Here is a 24,406-nt window from a genome sequence, read left to right on the forward strand (position 1 = left end):
GAATGATTGACTTTGAGTGTGAAATAAATCATACTGAACTTGACTATTATTTACGTGTGGAGAGCAGGAGATTATTTGTAATTTGGATTTTATACCGTGGGCTCAATATGACAGGTAACCGAAAACATATAAGTCGGCTTCTTTCTAGATTAAGCTCGACTGATTTATTCTAATCACATTGATGTTTTTGAAAGTGCGGTGCCGAGTCAGTTTTATGTAAGTACTATTTAAAATACAGTCGAGCTTAATCTAGAAAGACGCCGACTTACATTTTTTCAATTAGTGACGCAACCGACATCAGAATGTCGCCGCCGTTTAGAATCACGGTATAAAAACGCCACGATGGTCCAACACCTCTCATAATCCAACTGCACTTCAATCCCCAACACAATAAAATTATGGCAAAAATATCCTGGACACTCGTCCTGATCTGCCTCAGTTCCTTAGTACATTCAGGTCAGAATTAACATAAAATACACTCTGATTTAAACTGGTAACAATCGCGGTGTCACTGTGTAACTGCAGCATTGTGATAATTCGTTATTTTATTGTAACAAATCTCGAGAAGTTAAATCCGTTGTTGCCATACTTGTGGTAAAGCATTACTGGTTTTGGTGCTTTCTTGTAAACAAATTATTACCAAAGACGGTAGCAGAGCGCCGGTAGCAAATTGTTACCATTTTAATCCATCAAATCACTAATACGCACTAAAAATATTATACATAGGGAATTTTCAAACTCCTGATTTGATTCCTATTGGGGGAGTAAATGGGAAATTGTACTTTATGGCGATGAATGAACTGGTAAGCCCTGAAAATTACATATTTTGGACTGAGCTTGATCTTAATCTACCGCACATCCTGCCACTGCAGACATGGGGACAAGCCAAGACATATTGTACCTCGGGTGGGATGAAGCTGCCAGAAATTCTTACTCCCACAGAACAAGCGTACTTGAAGGCGAACGTTGTGAATGTTGGAAACGTAGATTGGACACGTAAGTGGATAAAATATGTGTGTCAGAGTATTGTGATTGGTGACGCAATGGCGGCGTGACGATAGATATTGAGAAATCACTCAAAATATCATTCATAATCATTCATAAAGAAATTAATAAAGAAGTTAATAAAACAATTAAATCCCGGTTATACAGATTTTTGGATTGGTGCTACTGACGCAGTTCGAAGCACGGATAACTTATTTTGGACTTCAACGAATGCAACTGTCAGCGATAGCGACCATGCTGCAAAATGGCAGTTTAGTGGTCCCAACACTTGTGTTGCGTTTCGTAAAGCACACATCGCCCACCCGGCGGAAGACGGGGCTTGGGTGACATTAAGCTGCGCTGAGAGGAACCGATTTCTATGCGAGTATTTGGCCTGCCCACCAAAATAATTTGCGAAATTAATATTTTTTATTACTTTAAATGTGAAATTAGATTTACAAGTTTACAAATTTTGAATAAATTGTCATGGCAGGAGGAAGCCAGTAAAGACGTTTTTAGTATTTCAGATACTGCATGTTAGAATTAGGACTGTGTGAAGTAATGGGTGACGTTTTCTCGGCTTGCGCAGGCAGCTTCTCAATGCGGGGACGCACAGCAATATTTTATTTCGCATCGCAACAAACTTTGCAATATTATTTTGCGAAATAAAAGCATACCCTTGAGCAGGGTAAATTTGTCAAGAAAAATCACTAGGTTTCTAAAGTTTACGAAGTTTGCAAAATATGGCAAACTTAAGTTATGCGAAGTTGCGAAATTAGCGAAGGCTGGCGTGAGTACTCTCAATACAACTTATGAAGATTCCCAAATATTGGTGTGAATCCGTTCCGCAAAAAAACACATTTCGCAAATTTTATAAAAAATCCTAACCTAACCTAACCCAACAATTCATTTGGAATTTTGGTTGATTAAATACCATGGCGACAAGTTAGGAAAAACCCTCAATTGCGACCTTTCTCCTGATGCCTGGCTCCAGTCCTCACTTCCGGTGAAAATGGGAGGCCTCGGGGTAAGACACGCTGTGGATATGGCGATGCCGTGTTTTATCGCGTCAGTCCACAGCGCCTTGCCCCTTGTCACCTCTCTCATTCCGGAAGATGTCATCGCCACACCCTGGATGAGGCGGAGAAAGCGTGGGAGATGTTGGCAACCGGCGTGGAGAAGCCATCGGACGTCCTCGGGGGGATGCAATCGGCGTGGGAGGGTCCACTTCATTCCATCACCTTCAAGAACTTGCGAGACAGGGCAACGGGGCCCGAAGATATGGCACGTCTCCTCGCGGTCACTCAACCTCACGCGTGGCTTCACACCCTTCCTTCTCCCCAATTGGGCACCCACCTTCCAAATGAGGCCTTCAGGATCGCTACCGCCCTGCGCCTAGGGTGCAACATCTGCGAACCACACAAGTGTCCGTGCGGTGCGCAATTTACGGAAAGAGGCTACCACGGCCTGCATTGTAAGAAGAGCGCAGGACGCCACTCCCGCCACATCGCGGAAAATGACATCATCGCGCGCGCCCTGCGCTCCGCCGAAGTCCCATGCGTCAGGGCGCCGTTGGGATGCTCGCGGGCGGACGGGAAACACCCTGACGGTATGACCCTAATCCCATGGACACGAGGGCGCGCCATGGCATGGGATTTTACCTGCAGCGATTCCTTTGCCCCCACCCACCTCGTCTCAACATCCACTCGACCGGGAGCCGCCGCTCATGCCGCCGAAGAGGGGAAGAAGAAGAAGTACGTTTTCCTCCATGACCGCTTCATTTTTATCCCCGTTGCCATGGAAACGACAGGAGTATGGGCACGGGAGGGACTACGCCTGATAGAGGCAATTGGCGAGCGGATTGCCTCTACAATTTTGCAGACTGGTAAATACACTTCATAAACATGTAATAATATTAAGACATTTTCGTTCAATGTTAATCACAAGATATTCACTTATCATAATAATGTCGTTTTATGACGTGCATTGGGCGTGGATTTCCTCATAATCTATTATTAAAGTAAACGGGTAGTCTTGTCGAGTTTGTGAATGGAAGAGTCACCTGCCGGCGTTTTTTTTTCAGTTGTGCCTCACTCATCCATGCGCTCGCATCATCTCTCCAGCTCTCATAATTTCTTACAAATTCTCAAAAACTAAAATTAGTGTGCAATGTTCAGTGTAGTAAAATTTAAAAGCGATAGCAGCGTACAACTTGCACTCCCACAGGGGGTGTGGTTGTTTTCAAAATTTTGTACATATGGAGAAAGCCCCCATCTCCCTGAACAAAATGATACATCACATGATATGGTTTCGCTAAAATCCAATTATTTTGGGGGCACACCCACAGGGGGTGTGGTTGTTTTCGAAAATGTATATACCAATGTAACGCCCTCTTCAGCCCGAAGAAAATGATATGTCGCATGCCATGTTTTAAGTTAAACTCAATCTTGTCGACAGTTGGCACACCCCCAATGGGCGTGGTCATGTTTCAAAATAGTCGTGACCTGATGTACGTTGTCGATATAGTTCAAAAACGAGCTATGAAATGCTTTCGATAAAGTTTGGCAATAATATTTCATTTATTTATATAAAATTAATTTTCTCATTTTTTGACCTTGGGACCCTGATTGCAGGTCAACAAGGTCAAAATTTCAAAATGTGAAAATATATATTATAGTACAAGGGTCAATGTTTCCAAAACATGTTTAATTTTGAAAATCGGTTAAGAATTGATAAAGTAATTCAAGTTTGAAATCCCAATGTATTTAAGCATTAGCGGATCGGCCACCAAGTTGCAGCAAGAATTGGCCGCGGTTTTAAAATACAAACCATATCCTCATAGTTGAATAATCAAAAGTCGAAGTGCAAATGGCCATCAGAGTAGCGGACACTCCGGGAAAAAGGTGGAGCCTAAATACCCGGGTAAGTTAGGGAAGGCGTATCCGGGTAGCAGGGAGGCGGAGCTTGTGATCCCGCAAACCAATCAAATCTCGAGTTGAGTAAAGGGGCGTCTTCACCATACAAAGGAGAACATTTTATAAAGTTTTAATCAACTAAATCAATTTCAAAGTCAAGGGGCGTACCCGGACTCTATCCCTCAATACATTCTCAATTGAATTGCATATGCAATAATCTACTTCAAGGTATCCAAATTTTTAAATTATTTATCTTTACAGTAAAATTTGGATCCCTTGCAATAAATTATTTAATCTTTACAGTAAAATTTGGATACCTTGAAATAAATTCTTTAATCTTTACAATTTATTGTAAAGTATGCAAATTTTACTGTAAAGATTAAATAATTTACTAAAAAGGTATCCAAATTTTACTGTAAAGATTAAAGATTTTGCTGCGAGGTGATCAAATTTTACTGTAAAGATTAAAGAATCTACTGCAAGGTGTCCAGATTTTTAATACCACATGGTGATAAATTAACACCACCCGCGGGATGGATGTGTGCTTACACCTGTTTTTTTGCAGTATACTTTAACTTAAATGTAAGTCGATGCATTATTAAAGTCATTTTTTAGTTGGTTAACCTAATAAGGACTAAGTACACACATTTGTGTACTATTTTGTTTTCCCTTGGGGACGAGATACACACATTTGTGTACTGCAAAAAATTACCTTGGCATCAAAACTCACAAAATCTCAATTCTAGAGTTTTTCTGTTGTATTTTTTGGAAAATTCAATGGTAAAATGTGGATTTTTTAGAACTTTTTCCTGCTAAATTTTGGAATTTTCCCAATATCAAGTAGAGCTGTATATTCTCTCCCTCTGAGCTCAATTAGTAAAATTGTCATAAAATTGGTTAGATTGAAACGTCGTAAAAGATTTAAAGTTAATAACACTCCCTAGGGTCTAAGCTATAAGATAGGGGTAAAATCAGTGATTTCTAACCACTCGCTCCCCTAGAAATTAAGATTGAAACTTGTGTGAATTAGTCTTGTATTACTAAAGTAAAGGAGCCTTAGTCTCGAGAGCACGAGGACTTTATTTAAAGTTAATAGTTCGCGTGGACTACACAAAATAACCTTCGCCTCATCCGTGATCTGCTTCACTTCACAGTCAAATTAGGAGGTCTCTTGCATCCGGGTAGTTTGCATTGGTGGACCCCAGTGGGAGAAGCGCCGCGATCTCACAGTTCTATCAAATGAGGGCGGTCTCATTCAAATCCGAGTGTTACACTTCATGCCTTCGCATTGTAAGTTTGTAACGTATTGTTACCTTGCCGAATTATTTATTATGATGCTGTACGGTGCTGGATAGAAATATGAGAATGGATTTAGCACGGTTCTAATAGCACCTCGCAAGGAGATTTCTGGCTTGGTGAGTTTAGAGTAAAATATTCTTATCCGCTAATTAGGTGGCGTATCGGTATATGAATGTTACGGCGAATACTGCTTCTATGCTAAACAGCAACCCGTCACTGTATCACAAAACTCGTGTTGATAACTCAGTGGTGTAACGTAGGTTGTAAGGCTACGGATCAGTGGCACGTTCAATCTAACTGTTCAACGGAATGCCCTAGTCTCTTCAACGGAAGGTCCCTTATGGATTATCCGGTCTATCAGACTATTAGTAATTCCCTATAATGCCTACTTAATGATTCAACATGAATGCTGTGTACTGCAAAAACGGGCTTAATTTACTAATAATGAGGAGCTTTATTCAAATACTAAAGGCAAACACACGTTAACAGTTATTTACAAGGTTTTGGGAGAGATACTACTCACACCGTGACGAACTAACGACTGAACTACGACTGACCACGAGGCGCGTCGCGCATCGACTTAAATACTAATAAAGGTCGGACGGGATGGAACAACCGCCACCACCGTCCTCAACGGAATTAAACGGCATCCAACGGAATCCTACAACTTTCAACCGAATTACTATTCCGTCGGATCATAATGTTGAATACTTATAAATACCATTGAGTATTACAATTCCGTTGAAATGCAACTCTTAACTACTACTACATACACTTAAATATCTGATAATGCCGTTGACTTATTTTACTGAATACAACAAACATTCCACTGAAATTCAATTCTTATACTTATTTCTTAAATCAACTAATAAATAATAGAAATTCTCAAATATGCACATTCGTCCACAACAATGAATGTCTCTGGTTGAAAGACCATTCATAACTTAACGGTGGATGGAAATACTCAGCTGCGAATTGATCTCGAGGATTGGGAAGGTGAGAAAGGGTATGCGATGTACGACGTGTTTAAAGTGGCCGGGTCAGGAGAACAGTATAAACTCACGGTGGATGTGTACACAGGAACGGCAGGTAAGTTGATGCTTATTACATATAAACAAATCACTTTCAGGAAGTAAACTTCTGTGACGTTCGAAAAAAAAGAAAACCCAATTCATCCTCGTCTATTTTTTATAAGGATTTGTAAAGTCTAAAAATCAGTTATGTGAATATGACCTAAACTTCTCTGTGCAAATTTCTTCCATTGCATCGACGACATATTTTTGCGAGGCCCTATGTTTGCATGAATACGTAATAGTTGAGCAAGTTAAGAGAGTTTATAAATGAGGGCAACAGTTTTAATTTCGGGTCTCTGTCTTTGTCAGCCTCTGTCAGGGGACGCATTATCCTGGCACTTAGGTATGAAGTTCAGTACGTATGATAAAGACAATGACGGTGCCAGTTATGGGAATTGTGCAAGCAATTTTAAAGGAGCTTGGTGATACAGTAATTGTCATATCGTAAGCTAATATTTTCCTAACCCAATTTTCGATGCTTCCAAACTAATTTGTATTTACTTTCCTTAGGGCTCTCTGAACTCCATCTATCAGAATTCGAGCATTGTGGCAACATCTGACGTGGGACTGATATGGAATAATTGGAAGGGTTATGAATACTCTTTGAAAAAGTTTGAAATGAAGGTTCTATCCAATTTCAAACTCATCAAAATGGAAATTTTTTGTATTTTTCAAAATTGCCTTAACTTGTCTGAACTTGGGGCTGTCTTAAAAATATAAAAAATTTCAAAATTCATGAGTTTGAAATTGGATATGATAGAACAACTTTCTGGGACCAATTACCAGCAAACATTTTGAAAATCCAAGCAAAATTGGATTTTTGGCGAAGGTTTAAAGACGGTAAGTTTGGTGATTTTCGAGTTTTGAGGGGGTGTGTACTCAGGGGGTGGGGCCCATCGACACTAATGATACCCCATTCCGAACTACCCTTGGCATAGACCTTCATCACAGAAAATTTCAAGGCGATCGGTCATTTACACCTGGAGACCTCCCCTCTTTAGAGTAGGAAAAACCTGCGTCTTGTGAACTTTTCCACATAACTTTTGAACCGGAGGTCACACGGTTGAGGGCTCATTGGAAAGCCTAGGATTTTTGACGTACACCCCTCCACAACCCAATGAGATACGCCACACCGACTGGGAACCACACCCCCTCAAAATCTAAGTTCGCGTCTGGGAGCTTAACCGCATCGAGTGGGGTGTCGTCTCAAAGCTCCTATGATAGGCCAACCAGCCCCGCTGATAGTCCAATGATCCCCAGCCACACCCACCGGAAACCACACCCCCAACGTTAGAATTTTTTGTTTATTATGTACCCCAACTCTGGCTAAATCAAGCTGGACTAGGGGTTTATACTTATGTTAGTGGTACGTCTATATATTTATGTAATGAGTCCCACCGCCCATTAATTTGCTTTTTTTATTGTACTCGCACCACCGTAGGATATTAATCACAATGTAAATGTATACTATCAAAATTTAATTTCCGGCTTCGTGGCAATACATTTGGTTTTCGCTAGAATGACGATATTGATCGATTCCTGTTGTTAGAAAGTCCATTCTGCCAGCAAACATGTAATCCAATCTAAAACCTTGTATGTTTAATACTTCTTTTGACAAAATAGGCAGGAGCAGTTTTCGTACGGAAACTCCAGTGCATTTATTTAGTTGTATTGTCTTAGTGATAATATCATATTAGTAGTCATATCATGAAGGTAATCCTTGTCTTGGTATTCTCACTTTTGAAAAATTCTGCTGCCACCAGCTTATGGAACGTTCCAAATCTGTTTAACGAAACAAATGTGTATTTCGTGACAGTGGACCGTGCAAACCCACCACAACACGAAATTCCGTCACATTTGGAAAATATTCGAACAACCAATCCATTCACACCAATAACACTTCACTACGTCCTGGTCAATACTACATTTGGTTTCTTTGTGGCTCAAAAATCTAATCATGCCAATCTAAAACGACATCTTGGGTCGAGAAGAAGATCAGTGGCATTCCTCCATCTGAACTCCAAACTGAAGCCGCCCAAAGTCAACAAAATTGCAAAAATAATTATTGCCTAACTCATTTTGCGTCTGGCGCCCTCCTTCATTTTCCAGAATGCGGATGACCCTTGGAATCCGGTGAACAAGAAGGGCTATACTAATCACCGTGGATGCTCTATCCTAGTCCTGTATAATTTCCATTCCCCTCAATTCTTATTTGTCCATTATATTCTGGGTGTTTCGAAACCAGTGAAATTGATCATTTCTGACAGCTTAACCCTTGACACGATTAGATCCGTGTGGTATTCCCTCAATCATAATCTCCACGAGAGAGATGTCGCTGTTTTCGTGCAACTACCAGCTTCACCAAATCATTTTAAATGTGACTTGATTTCTTTCGCGAATACGAAACAATATGTCAATTCCTTCATGTGTATAATGAAATATTTGTCTCAAAGTTTTAATTGCAGCATTGTTTATTCCAAGGGCTCCAGGGATCCTGTTACCACATTTTATTTTCATGTGATCCATAGTTCATTGACACTTCGAGATTTTGTTAAGAAGGATACGATTCTGGTTGAGATTCAGTATAATATCGTCAAACTTTCAACCATTGCAAAACGCCGGCCTGCACTGGAGGGATTGCCTGCATTTTTATCCCCGTTCAGTGCAATTATATGGATGGTTTGGTTGGGTTTTTGTGTAGTAATTTGCATTATAACACACCTCAGTAACCCTCAGAAAAACCGAAACTTTACAGCATTTGTGGTAAGAACAATGAGTGAATTTCTTGAAGTAATTTGCATGCTGATGCGACAAATTAATGGCGAAGGCCTGAAAATATTCAACAACAATTGGGTCGGAGTTCCAATTGTCACAGTTTGGATGCTCTTTGGCTGCAACTTGATCATGGATCAATTATACACAGGGGAGATTTTCTCCTGTTTAACGGCCATGACACAGCCACCGGTACCGACGACATTTAGTGGATTGATTGACTCTGACCTGCACTTCGTTACATCTAGCTGGTATGCTACGGGTGTTGGTACACAGTCCTCAATGCTACAGGGTAAGATAATTCCCGTGTATAAAGCAATCTTTAAGAATATTTCAGGCCGGATGAACCAGTTAAGGGAAATGGAGAGGAGAATGATACTCGTTAACACGACATCATTTCAGAGGAATGTGGAAGTTTTTGAAAACATTACAGAATCCCGGGCACTGCGTCATGCGAAAGGTTGGGTGGACACGGTGAAGCCCTTCGCCATTATGGACCCTGCGTATGTGGAGGTATTTTGGGAAAGGGTGTTAAAAATTAGTGGGAGACAACATGTGCTAAATGTTAGAGAGGATACGCCCTTCCACATAGTTATGGTGACTTATGTGGACAATAACTTTATGTCGGAAGTATTTAGAGGTCGCCTTGCTCAATTGGCAAGCTTTGGTATTGCGAAATTGTGGACTAGATTGGACGAATGGGATTCTATTTTGGTGTATGTTCGTAGCGTTTATGGTGAACTTGTCCAGGTTGAATTCAGGAAGGCTATGGCTGGGGTGCAAGATACCTCTTTGGGATATGAGGATGAACCTGTTTTATTTAAATATGTGCAATCATTGTTTATCTTGGGTACGTTGATTCTGGCCGCCGCATTTTTGGGATTCATGATCGAGTGCAGGAATCCTTGTTTGCACAACGTTAAGTTCTTGTATGAATTGTGTGGTGATTGTGTAATTACATTTGTGAAAGAAATGTGATTGAACAAGGTATTTTGCTAGAAGAAATTAACGATGAACACATGTTTTAATTAATAATTGTGCAATGTAATGATAGGAATAATAATAATGTACATAATGCAAGGATTTGTCTATTCAAGTGCATTCCTGCGCAGTTACAATGTCTGTCTCAGTTTTTGCATTTGCGCCTGTATTCTTGTATGCACTCCATTTTATTCTGGTGAGGTGATGGTAATGTTACCCTCACTCCACTGTAAAAACAGATTCGCTTGTGCCACCCCATTCTGGGTTAAGTAGGGTTTACAGTAATTGCTATACACATTTTCTGCTCAGCAATCAAGTCAAGTCATCCTTTATTCAAGTGTAAATGGATATCAGTTGGGGAAACTGGTTTGAAAACCATGACACAAAAAGCAATATAGATATGAAGCATTACTAACCTACTTATTAACTAAATTTAAAACTGATTGATTATCTGTAATTAACTTTTACTGGCACTCAGCAGTCAACATCACCAGAATCATTTGCACTTACTAAGTAATACAACAACACAGTTAGTTTCCAAACATTATTATCCTAACATTTGACAAACATTGTGTTTATACAATAAACTTTTGTCTGCCAACTTTAGTCAAAATAAAAGATATTTATACAAAATATTTATTACAAATAAATTCTCAAAATATAAAATATTTTCAAAAATTATGCTGTTTTTATAAGAAAAATTTCCCTGAAATTTCACTTTTTTCGTAAAGTTACTACAAATTTGACAACTTTGAACATTTACGTCGGATAGAGTGACAGGAAATATGAAACAAGTATAAAATACAGAAGAAAAAGTTGAAATGATGCGATTATTAACAAAAATATTTTATTTACTGCACTTTTTATTTGAAATAATTTTACTCACGACGAAAATTGACAAAATAAAACTACAAGTTACAAAATATTTCGTCAGTCAAGATACAAAATACTAAGTAAAATTCCCTAGATTTCATTTAGTAAAAATATATAAAATAAATATTCTATCTTGTATTTTGTCAAAGTATTTACCGACCTCTGGGAATTTCATATTTCTATTATTTTCACATCATGTCATTTTAACCTCATTTTAGCGTCATAAAGTTGAATACGTAAAAAATAAATTCAACTGAAAGAAATGTGCACTAATTCTACAATAATTTAATGATTTGAAAAAGTAAACAAAACCAGTAATTAATTTTTCATAAAATGAAAAACTAGTGGAGACTTGCCATCGAAATAAATTGAAAGAAAAGTGACATTAATAGATTAACCATAAACATAGGGTTATCTGCATTTTGATAAGTTGGGCGAAGTGCATTTTAAGTTCAGACAACAGTGTGGTCAAAGTTGGCACTGGGTCCTTTTACACTCCATTTATTGCAATGTGTAGCCAAACTATAGCATTGATTATATACCATATGCCAAGTATGAAAGTGGGCCTGCGTAATTTAAAGATTTTGACGAGTGCTGTTCACCTTTTATTTACATAAAAACACCCTGGCAAGATAGAAAAGATTAAGAATGGCGACGTTTCCATTTGTTAAAATGGTAATATGATTTATTGCAATGAGTAAATGTTTGTATTCGCAGAGTAAACGTAGAATGACATAATTATTCGGAAAAGCTAAACGACCAGCGTTGTACAATATTATTCCTAACCTTACATTTAAAAAATCCTAACCTACATATATGTCGTGAATTAAAAAAGAAAAATCTCGTCAAGCTCTTGTCTTGTCTTTAGGATAGAGATCCTAAAATAGCGGCGACATTTCCTATCTGCACGGAAATGCTCATTCGTTGTAAAAGAAAAGATGTAGCCCTCTTCTCATCCGTGACGCTTGTAATCCTGGTGCCTATTTCCTTGATAAGGGACAGACCCTCCTTGCCCCATACTCCTGTCGTTTCAATGGCTACGGGGACAAAAAGGAACCTGTCCTGGAGATGTTCATATTTCTTATTCTTGTAATTTTCGGCGGTAATATGATGTAACTATGCTAAGTAAAAGTTAACCAAGGTAAATACCGCAATATAACTATTTGAGATATCAGCTTTCTTTTGCTTCAGCCCGTAGATTTATAGTACTAGATGAGACTGAAAGTGAGAAATGGTCAAAAACGTGAATGGTACTCAAAAAGTTTGGGTGTACCCCGTAGGCTGAGCCGTGTTTGAAGGTGTAAGGGACAATTTTTGAACTATTTGAGATATCAGCTTTCTTTGCTTCAGCCCGTAGATTTATAGTACTAGATGAGACTGAAAGTGAGAAATGGTCAAAAAAATATGTCATTCCCCTTCTCCTCCATTCCCCCTTGCTCGTAAATAAATGATGATCAAATGTAAATCATCCATACAATTTCACTTTCACATTTATTACGTATACATACATGTACGTATCATTTTGTTGCAAAGTGAATTGTCTCATATTTTCTCGTATTCCCAACCTCAACTTACTACTAACGAAAATAGCGAGCTGGCTTCCTCCATTCCTCCGTCCCGGGCCACTTTCAATTAAGTAATTTTTCAGTTTTACATAACATCGACTCACCTTTGTTGGTTACTAACTACGTCTCTGACATAACCCTAAATTATAAAGTAAACTCTAATTTAAGAAAATCCAACTGGTGTTGCGTGCGACCACACCTGAGCCCATGAGTTATTTTATGAATCTGTACCGACACGTATAAGCCAGCTCTTCCATCAACCTAAATTTGATGCAAAAATTTGCAAAGGAAACGTGCTGCCCACTGACTATAAAAACTCTATGGACTGTGTCTGCCCACCTGTACCTGTTGAAATGGGTTTCGCAACAAAGGTAAATCCAAACAACCATGCCAATTTTTGTTCGATTCGCTTTGTATCGTTTTTTATTTCATTGCCGAAAGCGTGCACACCCGGGTTGTACACCGTTGAAACTAAGGAAATCGGGCGATCAGTTCATGTGGTCTGGAAATCTGGACCAAAACTACAATGTGAGTGGATATTGTACCACAATCCATAATAGTGAAAATTTTGACTTTCTTTAATATTAAAACATCTTGTAAATTATTGATAAAGTTCTGATTAAAATGCATGAATAAGTGATAAAATGTTAGAGGAGATATGACCCACCAACGAAAATAAATCTCAAATTTTCACTGATTTTTTCTCACTTTCTATAAAATACTTGTACAAAAGTGCTCTATCTATTCATAAATAAGTAATCAACATGCCCAATCATTCTATTTAGAATCACATTAATTTATTTTTTTCCAAATTATATAAAACCCCATCCGATATATTGATTCTTAGGAATACTTGTTACTTAATATTCGGTATATTTAGGTTTGTAATCACTATCAAATTAATTACTTTACACATCCGTAAATTTCATTACGTACATACTTCATAACTTTCCATTATATTGCTAACACCGTATAACATCTACTCCGGCTCTACTACATAGTCCCATATTTTAATGATTGATTCGTTTAGTCGCAAGTTCCAGACAGTCCCCCATACACCGGTGGGTCTCGTCACCAAAAAGATATGCAAAAACAACTATGGGCATCCCGCCCACTATTTTGCGGTATCTGGACTCCCCGACTAAATTCATCCTTGGTTTTTTCCCGCCCGCCTGATGATCACTAATCCAGGTCGCCGGACAGTACAAATCGTACAGTCCAGGCATAGTCCATGACATCCAGTTGCCCTTGATCTCGTGTGGATTTCCAAATCGAAGTATTTCCTTGGCTGCAATAGTTTTATTGGGTGCTTGTAGTTCAGCGCAAAAATATGACCGACGCGGTTCCTCCGGGTCGAAGGTTAAGTTTTGAAACGAACTTCCAAACAAATCCGCGCAATCCACAACAGTCGCGTCGATGCAGACCCCGTGATCGGCATAGTTCACAATTACAACGTCGTTGGCGATGCAGGACGCTCCGATGTATGGAAGTGGACTCTTTGCCGCGATGAAATAGTTATACCATGGCATGTTTTCCGGGACGTACGCCCATTCATGTAGCATTGAGCAGGTTTCCTGAAAATATGTTTTTTAAAGTGGATAAGCGTTTTATTTTTTCAGAGTCAAAATTATGCTCACCCAGACTACATGAGGTGGCTGAATTTTTGCTTGGGTAACCACCGATCCGCTGCCCGCCGTAGGGAATTTTTCTAAATGACAAAAAACATTTAAATAATCATGCGCGAATACGCGATTTTGTGAAAATATTGATCACCACTTTTAAATAACATACCAAAGTATGACACCAACACGACTGATCTTCCTTCAAGGATCTTCACCTCGCTAGAAAATCCGAGAAACTTCTTTTTCCCATCATATTTCCATAAACGGATCCAATCATTGCAAAAAACCGGCCAACTCGCCACATGTCCTAAATTATGGGACGCGACTGGACGCAGGTTGAGATACTTAAATGATACTACGGTGTCAGGTTTCCTTTTGTGATATGGTGTTTGCCCCGTGCGACGTTTCTGCTCGTGAAGAGGATTAATTTCCAGACAAAAATTGTGGCTTGCGTTACGATTGGATTTAGAGAACCAACCCTCATCACAAATCACGACAAAGGCATCAATTTTTACCAGATCGATTGATTCAATGTCAAAATATAGCGAGTCAAATTTTGCCACATTAATCAAAATACAGCGCGTATCTGGCGGTGGGATTGAGCTCGCGGGAAGTGATGATGCCCTCCATAAACCAGGCGGAACGGGATGGTCACTCTATAAAATAATAAGTATAATATGTAAATCCTACTTGGATGGGGGTCATGTCATCTATTGTTAGAAATTACATCCGTACTGGTTGTCTAAAATAATGGTTATTACGTAAATGATTGTGAAATTCTCCCCTCCCTTAAAAGTCTCCACCATTTCCACTTTTGCGACACTTGTCGAATTCCAATTGATGTCGTCACCCAGGAAGGCAAATTGTGTGTTTTGTTGTCCTTTATGTTCATACCTCGTCACTTGAACATCTTGTAGTTCACTTTCTTTAAAGATGGCTGCCATGGTGCCACTAATGTTGAACAAGATTCCTAAATAGTGATAGGAAATTGGGCCATCCACGACCCGAAGCATGGCGATCGAGTGTTGATTCAAGTTTAGCTCGATGTTCGAAACTATTTCCCAGTCATGGTCTCCAATTTTGTAGCGTTCCAATTCGAACCCGTCACGAAGGAGGGTGGCGGATTGACAAGCGACACGACCCCTCTGCACAATCAGTCTGGAACGAAAGTACTGTGAAGATTCCAGGATTTCTCCAGTTTTGTCCAAACGGAGAAAAACGTCGGACCACTCGTCCTTCTGGAAGGGTTCCTGAGCGAGTCTAATCCCTAAAACTGCCCCCAGGCTGACTATTATTGTGAGTGGGAAATAATGGAGGTTACCCATTTAAAATAAATTGCTGTGGCAAGAACAATTAGCTATCGTATTCCAGTGCGGGTGATTAGTGGAGATGGGTTAAAGTTAGTTTTTTGTTAATTGTCACGAAAGAAGAGACAATAAAGACAGCATTTCTCAAAGATTAATTGAATCCGGATGGATGCTCAGGGTTTAGTGAGTTGGTGGATACGTGAAGAATATAAGTAGCCAATTCCTGGGATTATGCATTCAACTAAATTTAGAGGGAAAGGGTCGTATTATAATATTGGTGCCGGCAGGCATGGCAATAAAACGAATTTGGGACTGAGGTTCAATCTCCTCGAAGGTATAAGTCATAGTCGGAAGTTAAGAGCTTGTTAAATTTAGAAAGGGTCGTCAACCCTAACTTTTTGGTAGATTTCCAAGTGGTCAATAATATCCTTTTCTTGAAATCGTCTTTCTCTCGCGATGTCCAAAGGCGTTCTCCCCGTGGAAGTTTTAGTCACTGCAAAATTATTTCTCGTCAATAATTTGATGTCGTCCAAACTCCCGTGAATTGCTGCCAAATGGAGCGCATTACAGAGATCAGGATTGCCGCAAGTGCAATTTTGAAACTCTTCAAGCAACTCGGGTTTCTCATCTAGCAAAAGCCGGACAATGTCGAATCTTCTTTTCGGAATGGATCCCAAAAATATTTCGCACAAAGTTGCTAGTTCTGGAATTATGTTTAGTTCGGCCCCCTTCTTCAATAGAAACTTGAATATATCGTAATTACCACGTTCCCATGCCGCATAGAGTGGAGTTTTTCCTTGGTAGCCAGGAGAATTGAGGGCATCCGGGGCATCCTGAAAACTGCAAATTTTCTCCACCGTACTTAAAGTCGATGTGGCTGCTGCAGTGGTCAATATATTTTTAAATCTCAACATTGGATGGTAGGACAGCAGCTTGGGTTTCCTCTCGAAGAATAAAGTCAGGATGGCTTGATTTGGATTTGCCACAGCGTAAGAGAATGCAGTATTCCCAAAGGGAAAATAATCGGGATCGTCATACTCCTTTGTGATTTCTAGTAAGAACTTGACAACTTTGGGGTGTCCGTTGATAACGGCGTGATGCAGTGCAGTTCTGCCATCATTATCTCTTTTTTCCAACAAGTCAGGTTCCTCACGGTATATAAAGTTTACAAATTCGGTTTCACTGTGATACATGGATGCCACATGTAGGACTGTTTTGCCGTCTTGCGCAGGCATAAATCTGAATCCGTTGTTGCGCTGAATCCTTTGATAGAAATTCTTAAAATCATCAAACTCCCTACGCCGTAGCAATGACGACAAGTAAGCTTGAGGATTCTCAAAGGCTGGCAAATTCAAAGTCTTTCCCCACTTTCCCAGTTGGTTCTCCCCAATTTTGTCGAAATGATGGGGAAAGGTCCAGTAGCAAAAATCACAAGGGGCCTTGATCTTTATGGACTTGGTGTAGTCAGTTATATTACTATTCTTAATCGCGAACATGATATGACACCCTTTATCGTCAAGGGTATCGGGATGGTTGTACAAATATTCGAGCAAATTGTCCTCCGCACATCGCGAAAAAGCGTAGAATACATACCGGACACCCATTTTTAGCAAGTCGGCCCATATATCCTGAAGGAAGAGTTGGAAATTGGCTGGTGGATTACCCGCATAAGAGTCAAAAACGAGATCGAAAGTTCGTGGGGTTTGCATGGGGTCCACAAAATTTAGGTAAAGCTGCCAAAGTTCGAGAAGCTTTATTATTGTAGGGATACTGTTCATGCCATCCTTTAATGTGATTAGTTTTTTAAAATTGTCATCTGAGTCAGCAAATTTTTGGCTGATGAGTTGCGTCACAAAACTCAAAAAAAACACATCTAAGTTTTTGACGGATTCGTTTAGGCTCTTAAAATGGCTATATGTATCTGTATCTGTTGCTATCTTGCCCAAGTCGTGTAAAAGTTTTGTGTATTCAACACTTGAATAAAAGTTTTTCAATTTTTGCCGGAAGTCGAACTTCATCAATTCTTTCCGGAGTTTGTTGAGGTTTCCTAATTTCTTAAAATCCGTATCTGTAGCGTCGACCTTGCCCAACTCGAGAAAATAAAGTGTTGGTAGTTTGTTGACCAAACTCCATAGGTACTTATACTTGTTATCTGAGCAGTCAATCTTGCCCAAGTCGAGCAAAAGTTGTGTGTACTGAGCCCCCCAAAAAAACATCTTCACGTACTTAATATCTTCTGTGACCATGCCTACAGTGGCCATCATGTTTCCCAACCAGGTGAGTTTTGGATGAATGTTGTTCCACTCTGGAGAAAGCAGTTGAGGCATTTCTTTACTAAGTTTGCCCCATTTGCTCCTTAAAACGTCAAAAATTCGATCCAAGCCGGTCACATATAGGAGAACTTGGTCAAAAGTTTTAAAATCGTTTACATTCGTGGAAGATCTGACCGGGGTATTACTCTCATCGCTGTTAATATCCATGTTATGCTTGTTTACTGTATAGCAACGCGGAATTAATTCGACAGAGAAGCCGTCCACTGAGAGGGTCTTAATGGCGTTGTAATTTTTTTCAAATTCTGCATATTCTCCCTCAACCCCACAACCCCAACAGCCAGAGCCTGTGAGAAGAAGTCGATTTCCGGAATTACTTGAAATCAGGTAGAACATGGTGCAAGGGTACTTGTCCTTAAACTTGTTAGTTTTTCCAAGAATCTTTCCGACATGACTCTTCAGTTTGTTTGGAATTATCCCAGCCAGTAATTGTACATGAGTTTGCGAAGATGACAGGTTAACAATGTTCTCCTTCTTGTCAGTAAAGTCCGCCGGTGTAATCATTCTAAAGTTGGAAAAAGACATCATTATTCTCATTCCAGTTTAACCTTGATGGATTTTATGTTAAGTTAGACACTCAAAAATTGATAAATTACAAAATAATTTACCTCGACATCCCAAAGAAAGATGGAGGAATCACGATGTAGAAAATTTTGTGCGTAACACTTTTCTATTTTTCACAATACAAAATTATGAAAATAACACTTATATTTGAACAAAAAACTGGGCAGCTGCTGGATCGGATGAATGAGTAACTTATGTATGAGGCTGGCGAGACGGATGATGTGCAAATGTTAACGTTTGGATAAGCTAATCTAATCTGGTGGGTGTTTGCCAACCAAGACCACACTAAAATACTGGAGATGAGCAGCCTAGTACTTATCATGAGCAGCATAGCGGCAGAGTTGGGAGATTAGACCACTTCGGGATTGGGATTAGGGATTAGGATTAATTCAATCCTCGGGATTGGATTATTTCGGGATTAGTTATTTATTAAATTCGTCTGGATTGGGGATTAGGGAGTAACTAATCCGGATTGGATTTAGGATTAGGGATTAGTTTTAATACAAAATCCCGTTTTATAGTTGTTGAACTGGTTTTAACTTATTTTTTTCAATGAAGAAAATTGATTAATTGCAAAAAGATGCATGATTTAAATTATTTGCTGACTCAACTACCGATAAATAACTTGAAAAGTTCGACGTTGGATGGATAAAGCCGTTGATAATTATTGGCTTTTCCAATGTTTAGCCTTCTTGATAGCGTGCACACACTGTCCCCATATCTTTTTCAAAGCTAATCACTTTAACAAATTTTAAAAATTCTCCATGGAAAATAAATGATAACTTATTTAATTTTCACTGTCCATTGTAGCGTTTTATTTGATCAATTTTAGAAAAAAATGAGTTTAATAGTGGTTAGTTGGCCGAGTAGGACTGGACAACTGCGGTTAAAAATTTTACCCAGATCTTGTCACAAAAAGTGTCGAATTTGCCGGCAGATGTCGAAAAACTAATCCCAAGTTGGATTGTGGATTAGCCTAGAATACGGGATTGGGGATTAGGGATTAGTTTTGCTAGCCAATTTTGTGGGATTAGAGATTGGTAATCCCTAATCCCAATCCGTAATCCACTAATCCAGATTGGGGATTAGCACAACTCTGCATAGCGGAATATTAACATGTATATCCCCCGGATTTATATATATTGATATTGTTGGAGTATGTATGTATCTAACAGTGTTCGCCAAAAAGCAAAAAAGCATGGAAGGCTGTAATGCATAATTGCTTTTTACATAGTTTTTTGCTGTTTTGCTTTTTTGCTCATGCTTTTTTGCTTTTTTGCTGTTTTAGCAGTCGCCATCTAGCGGCATACTACACAACTACCCATGTTATAAGTTTCAATATAGCAAAACAGCAAAAAAAGCATCAGATTCTGATAAGCAAAAAGTCGCTTTATAAGCAAAAAAGCATGCTTTTCAAAAAAGCGCATTTTTGCTAGGGCGAACACTGGTATCTAACCATGTACATAATTTTCCTTTACCAGTTTATACAAGTATTTGATATTGCTAAAAAAAGAGTATTTTTACCTTATAATTGCGATCCTATATGCATTTCTACATAGTTATGCTTTCTTTCCATAATTTTTACCTACCCGTATATATCCTCTACAATTTCTGCTTAAATTTACTTCATCATAATTAATTTGCAATCGTCTAAATGTATTATGTAAATCTAGTCGATAACATTTGTATTTATTATTCGTAACAATTAATGCAATAAATTGGAACTTTCAAATAATTTTAAGGCAATTTAAGTTTAGTTTCCTGTTTTTATTCATTTAAAAATATACTATCTCCAAGATACGTCCGGTCTGTTTTGAGACTAAATTGAAATAGGGAAATAGGAATTAGTTCAAAAATAGTTTGAGTACTATCAATATGTTATTTCTCCAAGCATATTTAAATTGGATCGGTGTGGTGCATCCGGTCCAATTGTTTCGGAGAAGGACGTCGACCACAATGAATTCTGTCATGTACCATATTCTGAGAAATAATATGCGACATGAGGCTGTACAAATGTGTCAGAGATAAACAACTCATTGCAGTTATTTGAGCCTACACACACACATATTTATTTTTGATATCAAGTTTTTCATGGAACAGAAAATTAACGGATGGGGAATAAATATTTGCGAGAGTGTGATTATTGATTATGTACATAGTGAGGATACGACCTATCTATTAAATGTCTCATCCTGTACCGCAGATTAAAGTCGTGTCTAGTCTTGCTGCTGATAGAAAGGAAAAATTGATGTATTTATTGGAGGAAGAGGCGTCCATGTCCATTTTGGCTATTTATATAATTAGAAATGGTTAATATATTTACTCAAAATAATTTTTGCACGAGTTTTTGCACGGGTAGCATATGTTTGTAGGGTCGCCGCAGTGGTAGCAATTTGTTACCCAGGGATGACACATTGTGACAATATAATGTGGAGTTAATTCAACACGGTGTCTGGTCCATATATTACCATATCATCGCCATGGTAACAAATGACTAATACAAAGTAACAAATCATTTGACAAATTAACAAAAAAAATATGTATGGTGACAAACTTTCATTGCATCAAATATTTGTCAAATTTTGTCATGTTTGTCAAATTTATTTATACGCATATTTTCATGCATGTAAACTATACATCACCCGACCCCATTCTCGACCCCGCACCACCTTCACTGTGGAAAACCGTGCCATATTCATTGTTCGCAGATAGGTAGCATCCACCCAGTGCTGTTGCGTAAAGTGAAAGTGTAGTTTCCGTGGAAATCTAATTTTAATACTAATTGGTACAGTCATTTCATTTTTGTCCACGTCTGGCTTGCACACTGGCAGAATCATGATGCCTAATTTGGCAATTGTGGTCACCACAAAATTTTGTATTTTGCCAACTTTGGAGATTTTTGTACAAAACAATTATTTACATATTTTTTGCCGTAAAGTTACTAATGAAAATCCTGCCAAGCTTTTTCATAGTAGTCACTTTGAACACTAATTTCTCCCTCAGTACCGAAATTATGTGGTACATAATCATACTTGTTTACCTAATATGTAAATTACAGCAAATTATTAGGAAGGTTCACGACATTTTTTCGTGGAAAGTTCTAAGTGGGTAATTATTATAGGTAACACATTTACATTGTGTATTTATCATTTACCACTTGACACCTTATCTCAACAAAGGTTGTTAATTATTAACGGTGGTTTTTGATTACCGTTAGTGTTTGTAATGGACAGCCTAGAAAGTTCGGTTGTTCCTTTGTCATCCGTGTGTACATAATTGTTCCATTTAGTCGAGAAGAGGCATCATGTTCTGATCACTTTGTCACAAATCTTTGACATCTTCACATCTAGTCCACGTTACAGTCATTCTCCACAATGGAGTTTTCCAAATCTTTAAAGTTATACTTGGTGACAATTTTTTTTCTTAAAGTTGCCACCACTTCGGTAAGTAAAAAAAAATTCATCAAAGAATTTTGGTAATTTTTACAAGTTCCTAAACATATTGGGTGTTATCCCCTGGGAAATTAGAAATTAGTTACCAAAAGAATCTATCTACTTGGTTAACCTTTTTTTGACCGTAACTTCAAAGCCCTTGTTGCCACTGACCCGCGAATTTGAGTTTTGTCAATTTTCAAAACTGATACAAATTCGAAAAAAATGAAAATTCCATATTTTTACATGGAGTTGATATAGACATTATTCAAAAATTAGGCTGAAAAAATCCGGCTTTCCACCATGGAGTTTTCCACTTTTCATAATGAAGTTTTTCAGTTTTTACCAATTTTCAACTTCGATGTTAGTTGCCAATGGAAAATTTATCTACATCATATGATGCATTTGGTCTCTAAGGGTCTTGATTTCAAATACGCAATATATCGACTTTGGTCAAAAAGAGGTTAAGAGCTTACAAAAAAAACAGTAACGTTTAAAAATAATTATGTTCTACTCAAATTACAACCGTTTCGATTTTATAAAAACAGTTTTTTGATACGACAATTTTAAGTGTAATTTCTGTGATAAAAATTGTCCTCACATACATACATTTTCCCAGGTGTATAATCTCTTTATTTAAGCAACATTAAGTCATATCCTAGTTCAAAAGTAGCATTGGCCAATTGGTGTCCGCGCAATTTTTAGCCTCTCTGGAAATAAAAGTAGAATTTGATCTCGTTTGTTGGTTCGCAATATAGTTTTAACTATGACTCGCTGATCTTATTAAATATGTGGATAACTCAAATTAAAATAATTCAAATTTTAGATGGCTTTTGTAATAACGGCTCGAGGGGACCAGTTATCTTCCACCACTCGAGATTACAGCGGGCAAGATTTTGACGAGGAATCGACCACCATTTCCCCAAATTCCGGTGATAACGGATTATCCAACCCAGTTCCAAATGTCACCAGGCAAAATAGAGAAAATTCTACAAACATAGTGGAATTGCCACCTAAAAAGGAAGAACTTCCTACGCAGCCACCAGCCATACAAATTGGGAGCAAACCCAATATTACAATATCACATAATGCACCAATTGTGGTGCATACATATGCACCGGGTGTTAATTTGGTAACCCCTGAATTTCTCAATTGGTTATTAATGAATGGGTATGTTATCCAGCCAGACGTGTGTGACTGCTGAAAGAATGACAGAGATGCGAGCGAGAGGCTGTCGGAAATCAGAATAATTATTTATTCATTGAATGGACACACTTATATTGACATCCAATTTCATACAACAATTCCTGATTTAGATTGGAAACTGGGACACGGATATTGAAGAGGCAGGAATGCCGATACTCATATATTTAGAATATTTTTGTGACCAAGGCTGTCATAAAACGAATTATTGATACATTCTTACATACATGCTAAATTAGACCTTTTAGCAAGGCAATAAAATGTGAAGAATGATTTTACATCCTCTCCTATTTTCTAACAACGTGAACTAGTGTTATCAGCCATTAGGCCATATTTTTTCACGTGAACGATTCCAGACACAATTAGGATATTCATCTCAACGTGGTAATGGTAGGGGACTTTGTAAATTTCAAAATTTTACAATTTAAACTTACCTCTGTTAAATCGGATCCATATTTTCACGTATTTTCATTTTCGACATGTTTCCTATCCTCTAATCTTAAATTTATAATTAATTCATATGGATTCGTCTTTACGCCGGCTGGACGAGAGTGACTGGATATGCTGTCCATTGTACATATACATTGTTTATGTTACATCAAAGCTCTAACTTTTACTGGGGTATTCAAAAATTTTCTTGGTCTCTGGATTTTTTATAATTTGGGATGAATTAATTTTATATAGGGTAGTGCAGTATGTATGTATATCTATTTCAGTTACAAGCTTCAGAATAAAACGTTTAACATATATTCTTTAGATTATCACTTAATTTAACCCAATGCCTACCTACTACGTGACATTCACGCAGTTACCAAAACAAGGTCCAACGACCGGCTACGTGATAGTCATGTTGTTGCAAAAATGTAATTAGCAGCTATATTTTGAAAAAATAAAATTATTTTGAACTTTCTCTCATATCAGCCAATATTGCAATCTGGAATTTTATATGATAAAATTTTGAATTTTTCTATCAAAATATGAGATTTTTCCAATACCAAGACAATGTTAAAAAATGGCTTTTGAGTTTTTTTTGAGTTTTCTGTACAAACTCGAGACTTAAAATTGGTCCTAGTAACGACATTAGTGGCACAAGTTATGGAAAGGAAGAGAAATAAAGAGAGAGTTGAATTCATAAATTTGTTTTGTTTACATGCCGTTCAAATATTTGCATGATTTCACATGCATTTGTTCGGTAAACAAATTCGTTGGTTGCCAAATTAATTCAAGTCATATTTAGAGATAAATTTGTAGTTTATTAATGAAACCCACAACTACTGCAAAGTTTTCAGATTAGTGACATGGACACTTTTAATTATTTACTAGACGGAATCTTCCCTATGACAAATTACCACTACTCACCAGTGGGAGTGGATTGCATTAATCTTCAATCTTAGTAGTAATTTACTGCATGCGCATTTTAGATATAGCACATTATTTGTGCATTAGTGTCAACATAAAGATTTCTGAATGTGGTGAAATAAAAAATT

General features: G+C 38.1%; 4 protein-coding genes across 4 annotated transcripts; 2 read left to right on the forward strand and 2 right to left on the reverse strand.

Annotated features, from left to right (window-relative positions):
* Positions 1-365: 365 nt before the first annotated feature.
* On the forward strand, positions 366-1,508 carry LOC110850160 (snaclec salmorin subunit A). Its single transcript, XM_022097638.2, has 4 exons — positions 366-456; positions 727-803; positions 873-996; positions 1,153-1,508. Exons 1-4 carry the CDS (start codon positions 399-401, stop codon positions 1,392-1,394), a joined length of 501 nt encoding a protein of 166 aa, XP_021953330.1. The 5' UTR covers positions 366-398; the 3' UTR covers positions 1,395-1,508.
* Positions 1,509-13,237: 11,729 nt separating this feature from the next.
* On the reverse strand, positions 13,238-15,720 carry LOC118435875. Its single transcript, XM_035852368.1, has 4 exons — positions 14,846-15,720; positions 14,254-14,740; positions 14,100-14,170; positions 13,238-14,036 (listed from the first exon to the last, which is right to left on the reverse strand). Exons 1-4 carry the CDS (start codon positions 15,407-15,409, stop codon positions 13,473-13,475), a joined length of 1,686 nt encoding a protein of 561 aa, XP_035708261.1. The 5' UTR covers positions 15,410-15,720; the 3' UTR covers positions 13,238-13,472.
* Positions 15,721-15,740: 20 nt separating this feature from the next.
* On the reverse strand, positions 15,741-18,497 carry LOC118435874. The gene is made up of 2 exons (XM_035852367.1): positions 18,330-18,497; positions 15,741-18,226 (listed from the first exon to the last, which is right to left on the reverse strand). The coding sequence occupies exons 1-2, from the start codon at positions 18,335-18,337 to the stop codon at positions 15,763-15,765; spliced, it is 2,472 nt and encodes an 823-aa protein (XP_035708260.1). The 5' UTR covers positions 18,338-18,497; the 3' UTR covers positions 15,741-15,762.
* A 3,006-nt stretch (positions 18,498-21,503) lies between these two features.
* LOC110849826 lies at positions 21,504-23,836 on the forward strand. The gene is made up of 2 exons (XM_022097280.2): positions 21,504-21,728; positions 22,543-23,836. The coding sequence occupies exons 1-2, from the start codon at positions 21,660-21,662 to the stop codon at positions 22,918-22,920; spliced, it is 447 nt and encodes a 148-aa protein (XP_021952972.1). The 5' UTR covers positions 21,504-21,659; the 3' UTR covers positions 22,921-23,836.
* Positions 23,837-24,406: the final 570 nt, after the last annotated feature.

This window comes from Folsomia candida, unplaced genomic scaffold, assembly GCF_002217175.1.
Source record: "Folsomia candida strain VU population unplaced genomic scaffold, ASM221717v1 Fcan01_Sc005, whole genome shotgun sequence".
In the NCBI taxonomy this organism is placed as follows: domain Eukaryota; kingdom Metazoa; phylum Arthropoda; class Collembola; order Entomobryomorpha; family Isotomidae; genus Folsomia; species Folsomia candida.